This window comes from Salvelinus sp. IW2-2015, linkage group LG10 (genome assembly GCF_002910315.2).
Source record: "Salvelinus sp. IW2-2015 linkage group LG10, ASM291031v2, whole genome shotgun sequence".
In the NCBI taxonomy this organism is placed as follows: domain Eukaryota; kingdom Metazoa; phylum Chordata; class Actinopteri; order Salmoniformes; family Salmonidae; genus Salvelinus; species Salvelinus sp. IW2-2015.
In genome coordinates, this window is record NC_036850.1 from 16,896,158 (window position 1) to 16,911,361 (window position 15,204).

General features: G+C 43.4%; 2 protein-coding genes across 5 annotated transcripts in view; one reads left to right on the forward strand and one right to left on the reverse strand.

Annotated features, from left to right (window-relative positions):
* The window catches only part of LOC111969392 (DNA-binding protein RFX7), a 51,787-nt gene extending 44,187 nt beyond the window's left edge, over positions 1-7,600 (forward strand). For all 4 annotated transcript variants that reach the window (XM_023995494.2, XM_023995496.2, XM_023995495.2 and 1 more), the window contains one exon: positions 106-7,600. In XM_023995494.2, the coding sequence (XP_023851262.1) occupies positions 106-3,336 (3,231 nt within the window). In that variant the 3' untranslated portion in view covers positions 3,337-7,600. The remainder of the gene's footprint in view (positions 1-105) is intronic.
* LOC111969121 (transcription factor 12-like) overlaps positions 1-15,204 on the reverse strand; it is a 345,264-nt gene that overhangs the window by 178,403 nt on the left and 151,657 nt on the right. The gene's annotated exons all lie outside the window — the stretch shown is intronic.

Consider the following 15,204-nt stretch of genomic DNA (forward strand, 5'->3'; position numbering starts at 1 on the left):
CACATGCAACAGAAGCTATTCATAACTGGAGTTATGAAGGTGTTGCATACTTTTACATCTTATTAATACTTTTTTATGTCATGTTTTGCTTTGCTGTAAATGCAGGTACAAAGGAGCAGGCAGCTGATGTCCCCCAGTCCTGTGGGAACATCAGAGGGCAAGATTCTGCCTGTCAACTTCCAAGTGGTGACCCAGTCAATGCAGCCTGTCAAGTGTCCCAAGACCCCTCAGAATATCCCAGCCAGCCCTGTGGGGGACCGCTCTKCYCGSCACCGSTATGCCCAGATYCTGCCTAAACCCTCAGCCACCAGCGCCATCACCCTGCGCTCGCCCCCCACCCTGCTCATCACCAACAGCCCCATCAAGACCGTGATGCAGCCCACACCCCACATCAGCTCTGTCAACGTGGTCAAGATGACCACCATATCCCTGGCACCCAACTGCAGTACTACAACCACCCTAACCAACACCACCTTAAGGCCTGCCTCTGCTGGCATGGGCAGCACTGTAGCCCTGGAGGAGASCAGACCCAGCCCACGGGCCAGGAGTGGCTCTGCAGCCCCCATCCTGTCCCCCTTAGCCAGGTCAGGCCGGGCCACCACCACCCCTACCATCGACATCAAGATGATGGAGGGTGAAGCCRTAAGTGAGGGCAGTCCGGCCCTGGGTGCTAGCAGGCTTACTATGACTCAGGAAGCTGCAGGGGGCCAGAGGGCTGGAGGAGCTGTACCAAGGGCTGCCAGTGTGCCCACGCCTCACACTAAAGGCTACCTGGGACTGGAGGCAATGGCTGGAACCAAATGCAATGTAAAGTCCTATTTGAGCAACAACCCTGTGGCAGCTACAGCTGGTAGCAATAATAACACCAATAACGAAAGTACTTCGTATTTGACAGTCTCCAATCAGAATACCAGCACCACTCTGTCACCCAATGGCGGCACTGTTGCCACATCACTCATCACCTCCAAGAGCCCCAGGAAGCGCCCAGGCGGCGGCCTAGAGTCTTATCCCACACCTGTCAAAAGGGTCTTCATCTCCCAGCAGCCTCTTGGGGGYTCCGATGGTTACAGACATGGGATTGGTGCAGGAGTGAAGAAACTCCCCAGGGCAGGAACCCCGGTCAGACCTGAAAGTGCACCAGCCATTGGTAAAAATACTGTGAAACTGAACTCCACTGTCCCAACTCGAATCCTGTCACTCTCTGATTCCCCTATCGGAACCAGAGGCTTCCAGACTGTTGTCAAGCCACAGATCTCCGTGCAGAGAAGAGACACTCCGACCACCATGGACACTAGCAGCATCGGCAACGTTAGTGCCCCGGCTGGTCATGCACGAATTCAGCACCAGCAGCACATGACGGGTAACATGCAAKGCATGCCCAACAGCTCTGCCCTACTGGAGCARTCTGCTGTGAGTGACCTGAGGAACACCATGTGGGTTGGGGGCCAGCTGGAGGGAGGTAAGCAACAGCAGGGCTACGCCCAGCAGATCACAGACCACAAGCAGGCATCCACACCRGTCATGGAGCCCCTGGCCATGWTGKGCCAGGCCCCAGCCTCTAGCCAGCTCTCCATGCAGACARACATGGACTACTTCCATTTCAATGATGACGATATGACCCAGGACAGCATTGTGGAGGAGCTGGTGCAGATGGAGGAGCAGATGAAGCTCAACAGCAGTCTGCAGGCCTTCGGAGCTGAYGTGACGSTGCAAGGYCATCAGTCTGTARTACAGGGCAACATGATGTCCTCCAACCAGACAGTGACCCCTTACTACCAATCAGTACACAGCAGCACCACCCCTGTCCACACCCCCACCCCWACYCCMACYCCCACATCCACCTCTGAGATGATGGGAGGAGGCCAGGGCYTGACYAGGGAGAGYCCCTGCTCCCGCATGGCCCCCACCACCCCGGTGGACAGTGCCCTGGGGAGCAGCCGACACACCCCCATSGGCACTCCACACTCCAACTGCAGYGGCAGCGTGCCCCCCAGCCCTGTGGAGTGCAGGAAYCCCTTTGCCTTYACTCCCATTAACTCYAGCATTACAGGCTACCACGACGGCAGCATTGTCTCCAGCAGCCCCGTCAAGCCTATGCAGAGGCCCATGGCTACTCACCCAGACAAGGCCAAACTGGAGTGGATGAACAATGGTTACAACAACAGCGGGGGGAACTCCATCAACGGCATCAGTATCCTCCCCAGCTATCAGGACCTGGTTGACGACCACTTCCGAAAGCCCCATGCCTTCGCCATCCCTGGCCAGTCCTATCAGTCTCAGACGAGGCACTACGGCCGCCTGACACCCATCTCTCCGGTGCAGCAGCAGGCAACCAGTATGGCCAACCTGAACAAGCAGGAGGGCTTTGCTGTGCCCGCCCCTCTGGACAACAAGGCCACCAGCACATCCTCAGCAGGCGGGACCTTCCGCTGTCGTAGTGTGAGCCCTGCCGTGCGACAGCGAAACCTGAGTGGCAACCAGGGCCTGCAGAACATCCCCCGAACAGTGGTGTCCCCCTTCACCTCCCCCGTGACCCCCGAGATGATCAACATCTTCGCCAACAGCCATGGGGACRTCAGCAGCATGGCACAGAGGAGCCAGTCTGTGCCTGTCAAYGTGATGATGCAGACGGAGGTGCTGCCMATGCAGGGCCAGACCAACAGCAAAAAGATCACCAACGTGCTCCTGAGCAAGATGGATGGGGACAGTGACGACGCGGTGCGGGGCCTGGGCATCAACAACCTCCCGTCCAACTACACAGCCCGCATGAACCTCACCCAGATCTTAGAGACCACGCCCAGCTTCCCCAGCAGTGCCAACCACCAGACTCTGACTTCCAACGCTCAGAATGCGTACGAGTTTCAGAAGCCTGGTTACCTCATGAAGAACTCTAGGAACGAACAGATGAGTCTCTCAGCAGGTGACAGCCAAGCACAATCAGCTACTGGAGAAGAGCAGCATCAGCAGAGCCAGCCCATGCTGCTGGCCCAGAAACTTCAGCAGCAGCTAGATTTCAGCACCACCGTTAAAGACCTCTTAGCAGACGGCTGCCTTACTCCTGGCAATCGGCTCGTGAGACAGGTGTCAGAACTCAATGCTGTGGGGTCTGATTTTCGACTGACCTCAGATCTTTCCAGTAGCATCAATGACCTGAACAATTTGGACACAAACCTTCTGTTTGACCCCAATCAGCAGCAGGGACAATATGAAGACTCTACACTGGAGGAACTGAAGAATGATCCGCTGTTCCAGCAGATTTGCAGCGAGACTGCGAATTCCAATGGATTTGATTGGCTGGAAAGTAAAGACCAGCCCACGGTCGGGTTAATGGGTTAATATGGGCTCTGCTTTTATTTCATGAGGGTGAAATTGTTTTTTAAAAATCATCTTTGTAATTATTCACATTGACATTGTATAGCACACTGCAACACTCTGGAAACAATGACTTTTGTCCAGTAAGTGCCAGGCTGAACATAAATGATCACTCTTACAAATATGCTGGTTTTCTCTCACAGCTCATCGTTGGTGCTGACTCATCCATTTCTCCCTCTTTAGACATCAAGTCATTCAAGAGCATTTAAATCAAGACCGTAGTAGAACAAGTATTTTTACATTTTCAGAAGGACACAGGATATGAAGAGATCTCTTAAAGATTACAAACATCTATCTGTACACTATCATTTTGGTTCATATTTTTGTTCAGGAGCTCTTGACTAAAACAAGATGTTTGGCAAATAATTGGCAACTGTTCCTCCCTCTGTAAATTGTTTTACTTCCATTGAGATAGATCTGAAGATGGACTTTATCAGACAGATCATTTGGAACTGCTTTAGAAGCATACTGTTGTGCAAGAATGTTAAATGGGGTGTATGTTCACCTGATATGCCCCTGTACATCTCAATGAAGAGTTGAGATACCTAGGCTATTGTATGTACAGTACATGACCTTGAGAGGGCATTTGCAGTAGCATGCAGTGGTACTAATGTTTCTCATTGCCGGTTTCAAGTCTTCTTAAGGATTGCAGGTGCTTCCAGGTGCAAGACAAATCAATGGTTTTAAAAAATCCCCCATAATCTGTAAATAAAAATKATCATTGGTCTACTTAAAGACCCATGTTTTATATTTCCACACTGAGGTTGGAATAATACTGTGAAAATTAAATATTGCCCTTTTAATGTAGGAGCTGTTTGAAAAGAAATTTCAGCCTGTTTTAGTGAGATTTTTGGCATGGTGACATCACCAGGCAGTACATTTAGTTAATAGACCAATAAGAAAGAGTTCCAAACCTTCTGCCATTAACAACTAGTTTTTAGGTTTCCCCTCCCCACTCAATCCTAGCAAAATTCGTTATTCGCCAAGAAGCTATTTTTGTTACTTTTTGACCATTGTTTTCAATTAAATCGCAGTAAGGTACTTAAAGAAATTATTTGATATTGAGATAAAAACAGCTGCGTTGGACCTTTTAACATACATTGTTTGCAATGATCTTGTGGCAAACTAGTTCCATTTTCTCAGAATTTGTATTTTTACAAGTAGGAAAACGGCAGCTGTTTGAAAAAGAATCTGTGTGACTACAGAATATTATTCAAACTATAGATTTAAAGGTGAAGATATACTGTCTGTATACTAAACTTGTCAGAAGATGTCTGATTGTCCGTTTTGCTGACACGTTATGAGAACTTTACAAATATGATATTGACCACTCAAATTCCAGTGTGCATGGTACAAAAAATGTAGCCTAGAAAATCGAGATTTGAAGTTGATTGATGTATGGCTTTTCACCTTTTCAAATTTCCTCTCATGTCCCAGTAGTTAATGCACTTTGAGTACAGCGAAACTGAGAGCAGGTAGCTGAAGAACAACAAATGTTATCTGTTAATGTTGTCATTTTTTAGGCTTGCTTCACACACATTTTGCCCTGCTGACATTCTTACTGTAGTTGAGCTCCCCAGTGTCAAAAGGAAAGGATTGCTTTGTTTGGAATAGTATGGGTTTATGAGACTTAAAACAATCATAGAGACCTGTAATGGGGATAGCTTGCACTTTAGTGGCTGCAGAACTAAAGGGAATGGACTTTATGATGGAGCTCAAAAGACAGTTAAATCTTGTATTTAAACGTATAATGCAGAAGATGACCTTTTTCACCTCTATCGAGTTTAAGACTTGTGTAGGGCACTGGATGGGATTGTTTTATTTACGTTCTTTGTGACTATTTAACAGGTATCATCTTAATTAACAGAAATCTATTGATTTAAGTTAGGAAGTGGAGGAATATATGAATAGGAATTTAACCTTATGACACCCCTATACCAAAGTGTATTGACTGGAGATGACCCTGCCCTGTTTCAGTCATGTATCTATTTGGGGGAAAATTACTTTCCTGGTTCTGATTTATTTTAAAACTATGCATTTTTTACTTATCAAAGCGGCTGCTACTGTCAAAGTAGGTTACTGCAGGTTTATGTAAATGTATGTTGTTTTTCCCTTCTCTTTTTATTTGTTTCAAATGTGTTACATACATTCAGTAAAAAAATGTGATGGATATGAAGTAATTTAGATGAAATTAAATKTGATAGTTTTCCTTCTATGGTAAATTCAAAAATATTATGCAATTGGATATTCAAAGTCCTTCCTATAAAAAAGGCACTAAAGTGCATAATTTACTGTCATACATTGAAAGCTATTCCCCTTACATTAGTCTAGATCCAGTAGAAAATACAACATTTTAAGGAATACTGTAATACAGAATTACATAAACWTTTGTATAAATTGTAATTTTCTTCCCCTTGAATAATGTTCTTGTTGAGTTCATTAATRCACTGCATTTTATTCTAACAGTGAAGGGACGCGTTTCACCTGGAGACAAAGGCATTTAGTGGTAAAGTACGGGTCATCTATTACAGGTTTAAATAGCTTATAGTATAGTGAAGAACAGTGTGTGAATAAGGCATGCAACTCATAAAGGGAATAGCTAATTGGCCAGATCCTATGGTTTTTATGAGCGTTTAATCTTCTGAGCCTTATATCCATACCAAAGAAAAACTAATTAGTGAGAGAAAAAAAGCATTAATTTTTTTTTTTTTTTTTGAAGAACCCACAAATTCCCAGCATTTGCCTGTTTGCCTGACATCCGTCAAATACCTTTTATATGGCCATTTGGAATTGTCCTTATTTCAGGTGGGATGGTTGAAAATAAATAATATGAGGAAATTTTGAAACTGGCAACTGATCTGTAGCACTGGAAAACATGCTGAAAACCACACTACTGTTCTGGTTTATAAAAACCAATGTAGCAGGACAATATTGGGGTTAATTCAGTTGACTGTTGTAAGTGTTCCTCTCATTTTGAACCCCACAGTTTGTACATATGAAAGCTCTGACACTGTATTGTTATAACTTAAACTCCTTCTGTGCACCTGCACCCTCTGAAATGCTATATTGGTGATTTTGGATCAGGAGCCAGCTAAACTGTGCTTGTGTGTTTGGATGCTGGCGGCCCTTTCTTGTACAGATAATGCGTTTTTTTTCTCTAAGCTTTTTTGTTTTTGCTTTCTGAGATTTATATTGGTTGGCTTTTTACAGAAGATGTCTGCTTCGAGTGAGAAAATAGCATGGGTATTTAAAAAAAAAAGTATTATATATTACCAGGTTGCATAGCTATCTTTCTCTGACCGATTTTGTGCCCAGAACATTGCAATGGACATTGAAATGTCATGATWAAAATTTCAACAAGCTTTGAAGGTTCATGTTATTGCACTAAACATTTAATGAACCAAGGCTTTGGCACCTATTTTAGGACAAATGCATCAATTGAAGCTCCCCAAATATTTTTTTAAAGAGCTTAACTACGTGAAATTATTTACAGAAGTGTCAATAAAAAAAATATGAACGCTAATTGTCTTGTGTAGCAATGTACATTAATCTCAATGAGATACTTTTTTTTTCATTCTTATACATTAGAATATGAAACTCAATTTAAAGAAACATTTTAACAAATATTCTCAAATAAATCTTTCACCATGTTAAATGATATGTGTGCATGTTTGTAGAATTCTATTGTACAAAGTATTTGTAACCACTTTGCTGTAATTCAGGATTGGTCCTGTCAATCTGAACAGAAAGGTATAGCGACCCACAAGTTACTTGCATTGTTTGATGTTTACTAATTCAGATTAATATTTGTTCTGTATGTTCAGGTTTTGAATCTGTTCTGTTTATTTAGATGTTTTTACTTTTTTTATGTAACTCTGTGAAATAGTTTTTTCTTTCAGAAACCATTGAAAATAAGCACTGATGTTTTTACTTAAATGAAGACGAATCCTGTCTGTTCTTTAAGTGCACAGGGGCAGCTGAGTCCTGTGCTGTACCTTCAACAGACCTGGAATAAAGTCCCTTTAACCCTCTTCTTCATCTAGACCTGTAGAAATACCCTATGCCGTCTTGTTGTTGTCTAGTGTACAGCAGACCGTACAGTAATTTGATAAAGTTGCTATAGCATTTCAGGAAAGTTTCTTTCTTTTTTAATTGAAAGTGCTCACTGATGTTGAGATTTTTTTTTAAGGGTTTTAAAAACCAATAAACTTTTTTTTAAGTACTTGGATATCTTGGTTTCATTTGTTGTTTTTCCACCCTCTACATGCATTGACATTCCCTACACTCAGCTAGAATCTTCTGGTTTGGTCCCACAAAGGTTTCATCCCCAGAGCTGACTAAAGTGATGATTCAAATAAATATGTATTTACTTCACTGTTAATCCCACTTTTGGTATTCAGTATCCTTTTCCTCACCATAGCTTATTAAGTTATTCAATATGAAGCTAAAAAGATATGGCGTGCCAAATACCACATTCCATAGATCCTATCGATTCTAGTCGATTAAGTCACATGAGTGGAAGACTATGGTTTGAACTGATCTTCTTGAATCCTGTTCCATAGGGGTTATAGAAAATGTTACAGTACCACAACATGAACAGAACCCCACTTGTGGGAAGTGTATTCCCAATTATGTTTTAGCATTTTAGATGTAAATGTGGTGGTGATGTTCCAGAGTGGCTAATCTGTAAACAGGCTGATGCAGCTCATAAGGAAACAATGCACATTTGACATCACTAGCACCATCTGTCTTATAGATTTCAAGCCTCTGCTGATAAGAGTTGGCTAGTAGAAGAGCAGGAAAAAATGTCTGCTTCTAGTTTTTGTAAACTGTTTATCGCCCCTATGCTAATTCATATACACTGAGTGTACAAAACATGACAGATTGACCAGGTGAATCCAGGTGAAAGCTATGATCCCTTATTGATGTCACTTGTAAATAAAGGTTAAATAAAAAAATTGGTAAATCCACGTCAATCAGTGTAGAGGAAGGAGAGGAGACATGTTGAAGGATTTTYAAGCCTTGAGACATGGATTGTGTGCCATTCAGAGGGTGAATGGGCAAGACAAAAGATTGAAGTGCCTTTGAACAAGGTATGGTAGTAGGTGCCATGCGCACCAGTTTGTGTGTCAAGAACTGCAATGCTGCTGGGTTTTTTCACACACAACAGTTTACCATGTGTATAAAGAATGGTCCACCACCCAAAGGACATCCAGCCAACTTGACACAACTGTGGGAAGCATTGGAGTCAACATGGGCCAGCATCCCTGTAGAATGCTTTTGACGCCTTGTAGATTCCATGCCCCAGTGTTTTGAGGCTGTCCTGAGGGCAAAGGGRGGTGCAACTCTCAATATTAGGAAAGGTGTTCCTAATGCTTTGTACACTCTGTGTAGTTCTATTGTAAAAATGGTGAGAGGAGAGATTACCATTTGGCTTAAAGAGCTTGTCTGCAAAAAACAATCCCAATTAGAATGTTCTGCTGGTGAGAATGTTCCATTACGTAATGAACCATCTTGAACAGACTACTGTGCAACAGCAAACAGTGTAATTGGTCTGGTAAATAGAATGTCTCACTCCATTGTCTGTTTTTGGAGTTGTTAGCTCGCTGATACTGAACTGAGAATCATCTAAAATTCCCAATGATGTGGTAGTGCATTGATTTTTGTAAATGTATGGTAATTGAGGGAGAACAGCTGAATCAAGGCTTGAACCCAGGGCAAGTAAACTACCTCCCAAAAAGGTCAAGATCTTTTGGTAGAGGACATATCCTCCCAATTATTATACAGTGCACTCATCGTAATCCTTTATAAACAGAAACTAGCTTAAGTTGAGAGCTAATGTTACATTTTACAATGCTGTCGCCATGATTTGATTAAGATGATCCTTGTAGAACACCATTGCTGAATTTAAAAAGTATAGTCCAAGTCCATCAATCATATTTCTATCTTTTTTTTTACTGATTTTTAAATTTCTTGACTTTTTATACAGGTTCCAGCGAGGGACAGCATGAACGAAAATACTTATAAGCAAGGTCAGTTGGATCAAGTATCTATGAACAACAGGTTGAAGGTCGTATAATGCCTGCCTAGTGCTCCTTTCTCCTATCTCATGGGATGGGGGTTAGCCTGTGTGTCATTCAACTGGTTTCATAAATTATGATAACTAAGTAATGCTTGTCTCAAGGTAACCCATTCATAGACGCTAACTACTTTTAGCTCCCATTGGCGATAGTATCTAATGGCCGGGGGAGTTTTGGTTAAAGCCCAGACGCTCGTTCTGAACGCTGAAATGTATCGCTTGCGGTACAGTTTTTGAAACATAAAGAACGTATCTTTCATATCAGCAAGAAATAATTATACTTTTTTAAAAGGTTAAATTACTACGCACCTTTTATAGGGTTAGGATTCCCACACGGCCATATTTGCATTTTACAGCGCTTGTTTACGAAAACAAATCACATTTTATTTGTCACATGCGCAGGTGTAGCCTACCATGAAATGCTTACTTACGTGTCCTTTCCCAACAATACAAAGTTAAAAACTACGATTTTTTCTAAATATAATATAGTAACGCAATAAAATGACAATGACGAGGCTATATACAAAGAGTACCGGTCCCGAGTCAATGGCAGTGGTTTGAGGTAGTTGAGGTAATATGTAGAGTGTGTGTGTAGAGTAAGTATATATACAGTACCAGTCAAAAGTTTGGACACACCTACTCATTCAAGGGCTTTCTTGAGCGAGCAAATCAAAATATGTTTTAGATTTTAGATTCTTCAAAGTAGCCACACTTTGCAATGATGACAGCTTTGCACACTTTTGGCATTCTCTCAACCAGCTTCACCTGGAATGCTTTACCAACAGTCTTGAAGGAGTTCCCACATATGCTGAACACCTGTTGGCTGCTTTCCCTTCACTCTGCGGTCTAACTCATCCCAGACCATCTCAATTGGGTTGAGGTCGGGTGATTGTGGATGCCAGGTCATCTGATGCAGCACTCCATCACTCTCCTTGGTCAAATAGCCCTTACACAGCCTGGAGGTGTGTTGGGTCATTGTCCTGTTGAAAAACAATCAGGATAGATAATAAACAGTAGCAGAAGCATGTGTGAATGTGTGTCTATGTGAGCGTGTATGTGGTATCAATAATATGTGTGAGCGTTTGCAATGTTGGCGTGTCCGTGTAAGTGTGTGGGTAGAGTCCAGTGTGTGTGCATAGAGGAAGTGCAAGAGAGTAAGTGCAACAAAAAAAGGGGGATGCAAATAGTCCGGGTAGCCATTTGAGTAACTGTTCAGCAGTCTTGTGGCTGGGGGTAGAAGCTGTTCAGGAACCTTTTGGTCCCAGACTTGGTGCTGCGGTTCCGCTTGCCGTGCGGTAGCAGATGTAACAGTCTTTGACACTTGGGGGGCTGTAGTCTTTGACCATTTTTAGGGCCTTCCTCTGACACCGCCTGGTATAGAGGTCCTAGATGGCAGGGAGCCCTGCCCCAGTGATGTACTCGGTCGTACGCACTACCTTCTGTAGCTCCTTGCGGTCGGATGCCAAGCAGCTGCCATACCCAAGCGGTGATGCAGCCAGTCAAGATGCTCTCAGTGGTGCAGCTTTATAACCTTTTTAGGATCTGAGGGCCCATGCCAAATCTTTTCAGCCTTCTGAGGGTGAATAGGTGTTGTGCCCTCTTTGTGAATGTGCAGTGGTCAAAAAAGTACCCAATTGTCATTAACAGTTTTTAAATCAAAAGTAAATGTAATTACTTAAATATACTAAGTATCAAAAGTTAAATTAAAAATCATTTCAAATACCTTATATTAAGCAAACTAGACTGCACCATTTTCTTGTTTTTTTATTTACAATTAGCCAGGGGTACACCAACACTCAGACATCATTTCCAAATGAAGCATGTGTGTTTAGTGAGTCCACCAGATCAGAGGCAGTAGGGATGACCAGGGATGTTCTCTTGATATGTGCATGAATTGGACCATTTTCTGTTCCTGCTAAGCATTCAAATGTAACAAGTGGATGTCAGGGAAAATGTATGGAGTAAATTTAGGAATGTAGTGAAGTAAAAATAGTCAAACATATAAATAGTAAAGTACAGATACCCCCCAAAAAAGATTTAAGTAGTAATTCAAAGTATTTTTACTTAAGTACTTTACACCACTGCGTTTGTGTGTTTGGACCATGATAGGTTGCACCCCTGAAGGGCACCAGTGTTGGGGATGTGGCGGATGTGCTGTTGCCTAACCTCACCACCTGGGGGCATCCCATCAGGTTGTCCAGGATCCAGTTGCAGAGGTTGGTGTTCAGTCCCAGGGTCCTTAGCTTAGTGATGACGGCACTATGGCATTTAAAGCTGAGCTGTAGTCAATGAACAGCATTCTCACGTAGGTATTATTTTTGTCCAGGTGGGAAAGGGCAGTGTGGAGTGCAATAGAGATTGCGTCATCTGTGGATATGTTGGGGAAATTGGGAGTGGATGTTTGGGGTGATGGTGTTGACGTGAGCCATGACCAGCCTTTCAAAACATTTCTTGGCTACAGATGTGAGTGCTATTTTTATTTTTTATTTCACCTTTATTTAACCAGGTAGGCCAGTTGACAACAAGTTCTCATTTACAACTGCGACCTGGCCAAGATAAAGCAAAGCAGTGCGACAAAAACAACAGAGTTACACATGGGATAAACAAACGTACAGTCAGTAATACAATAGAAAAATCTATATAYGTTGTGTGCAAATGTAGTTAGATTAGGGAGGTAAGGCAATAAATAGACCATAGTGGAGAAATAGTTAGCATTAACACTGGAGTGATAGATGTGCAGATGATGATGTGCAAGTAGAGATACTGGGTTGCAAAAGAGTAAAAATAAATAACAATATGGGGATGAGGTAGTCAGGTGGGCTATTTACAGATGCGCTGTGTACAGGTGCAATGATCGGTAAGCTGCTATGACAACTGATGCTTACAGTTAGTGAGGAAGATATAAGACTCAAGCTTCAGTGATTTTTGCAATTAGTTCCAGTCATTGGCAGCAGAGAACTGGAAGGAAAGGCGGCCAAAGGTGGAGTTGGCTTTGGGGATGACCAGTGAAATATACCTGCTGGAGCGCKTGCTACGGGTGGGTGTTGCTATGGTGACCAGTGAGCTGAGATAAGGCAGGGCTTTACTTAGCAAAGACTTATAGATGGCCTGGAGMCAGTGGGTTTTGCAACGAATATGAAGCGAGGGCCAGCCAATGAGAGCATACAGGTCGCAGTGGTGAGTAGTATATGGGGCTTTGGTGACAAAACGGATGGCATTGTGATAGACTACATCCAATTTGCTGTGTAGAGTGTTGGAGGCTATTTTGTAAATTACATCGCCGAAGTGAAGGATTGGTAGGATAGTCAGTTTTACGACATTAGTTTAGTGGCATAAGTGAAGGAGGCTTTGTTGCAAAATAGGAAGCCGATTCTAGATTACATTTTGGATTGGAGATGCTTAATGTGAATCTGGAAGGAGAGTTTACAGTCTAACCAGACACCTAGATATGTGTAGTTGTCCACATATTCTAAGTCAGAACCGTTCAGAGTAGTGATGCTAGTTGGGCGGGCGGGTACGGGCAGTGATCGGTTGAAGAGCATGCATTTAGTTTTCCTTGCAGTTAAGAGCAGTTGGAGGCCACGGAAGGAGTGTTGTATGGCATTGAAGCTCGTTTGGAGGTTTGTTAACACAGTGTCCAAAGAAGGGTCAGAAGTATACAGAATGGTGTCGTCTGCGTAGAGGTGGATCAGATAATCACCAGCAGCAAGAGCGACATCATTGATRTATACAGAGAAAAGAGTCGACCCRAGAATTGAACTCTGTGGCACCCCCATAGAGACTGCCAGAGGTCCGGACAACAGGCCGTCCGATTTGACATACTGAACTCTATCTGAGAAGTACTTGCTGAACCAGGCGAGGCAGCTATGGGGCAATAGTCATTTAGACTGGTTACCTTGGCATTCTTCGGCACAGGGACTATGGTGGTCTACTTGAAACATGTAGGTTTTACAGACTGGGTCAGGGAGAGGTTGAAAATGTCAGTGAAGACACTTGCCAGCTGGTCAGAGCATGCTCTCCATACGCATCCTGGTAATCCGTCTGGCCCTGCGGCCTTGTGAATGTTAACCTGTTTAAAGGTCTTACTCACATTGGTTACGGCGTGTCTGATCACACGGTCATCCAGAACAGCTGGTGCTCTCATGCATGGTTCAGTCTAACCCTTGATCATGACTCTCAGTTCCATTACACAGTCATTGGACGAAGGCGTMTTCTGTAGGGGGGAGTTTTGTTAAGAGCCACGGCACTCGGTCTGAACATTAATACACATCTCTTGCGGTATGGTTTCGGAAGCATAACGACCTCATGTTTCATATCGGCGAGAAAGAATAAAAAAATGAAAAAAGGTTAAATTACATACCTTCATAGGGTTAGTGTTCCCACACTGCTATGTTTCCATGTTACAGTGCTTGTTTACAGAAAACCGACGGAAGTGGACAACCCGTGATAATTAGCTACAGTATCTGCATCTCCAAACACCTGTGCGTAAACGGAAGACGGGCGCCACAAACGTGTTGTCACTGAAAAATACTGTTAGCTGCAACGGTGGTAAAACCGGTTAAAACAGTGTTCAGTAAGTGTGTATTTTGATTTGTGAAWTTATTTTAATTTGATTTGAAAGTAGAAGGATTTATGTTTCTAGAACTGTTTGACAATTGAGAATCGATACACGTTTAGATGGAGTATTTGGCTGTTTTGGATTCCAAAGCCAATACGAGTAAYGTTAGGCTCCTTTAGTCCAATATTGGGCTAGGTTCAGTGTTGTTTGCCTCGAAGCGAGCATAGAAGGCATTTAGCTCGTCTGGCTCACGTCACTGGGCATCTTGCGGCTGGGTTTCACTTTGTAATGCGTGATAGTTTGCAATCCCTGCCACTCTGACAGGCATCAGAGCTGGTGTAGTAGGATTCGATCTTAGTCCTGTATTGACGCGTTGCCTGTTTGGTGGTTCGTTGGAGGGTGTAGCGGGATTTCTTAAAAGCGTCCGGAATAGTGTCCTGCTCCTTGAAAGCGGTAGCTTTAGCTTAGTGCAGATGTTGCCTGGAATCCATGGCTTCTGGTTGGGATATGTACGTACGGTCATTGTGGGGACGTCGTCGTTGATACACTTTAATGAAGCCAGGGACTGATGTGGTAAACTCCTCAATGCCATCGACTGAATCCCAGAACATATTCCAGTCTGTGCTAGAAAAACAGTACTGTAGTTTAGGACCACTTGCGTATTGAGTGTGTCACTGCTTCTTACTGTTTTTTTGGGGGGAGGGGGGCTTGTAAGCAGGAATTAGGAGGATAGAGTTATGGTCAGATTTGCCAAATGGAGGCCAAGGGAGAGCTTTGTATGGAGTAAAGGTGATCTAAAGTTGTTTTCGCCTTAAGTTGTACAGGTGACATGCTGGTAGAAATTAGGTAAAATGGTTTTGAGTTTTCCTGCATTAAAATCACCGGCCACTAGGAGCACCACCTCTGGTTGAGCATTTTCTTGTTGGCTTATGGCCCTATACAGCTCGTTGATGGTAGTCTTAGTGCCAGCTTCTTCAGTTCACGTTGATAGGGTAGTCTCAAACGGAGCTCGTCCAGTTTATTCTCCAGTGATTGCATGTTCGCCAAAAGAATGGAGGGTAGAGGCGGTTTATCCACTCGCTGACGTAGTCTCATCGTATCCCGCAAGCCGGCYTCTATAACGCCGCCTCTTCCTTTTTCGAGTGTCAGGGATTTGGGCCTGGTCCTGATGAGCATTATGTCCTTGGCTTCCAAC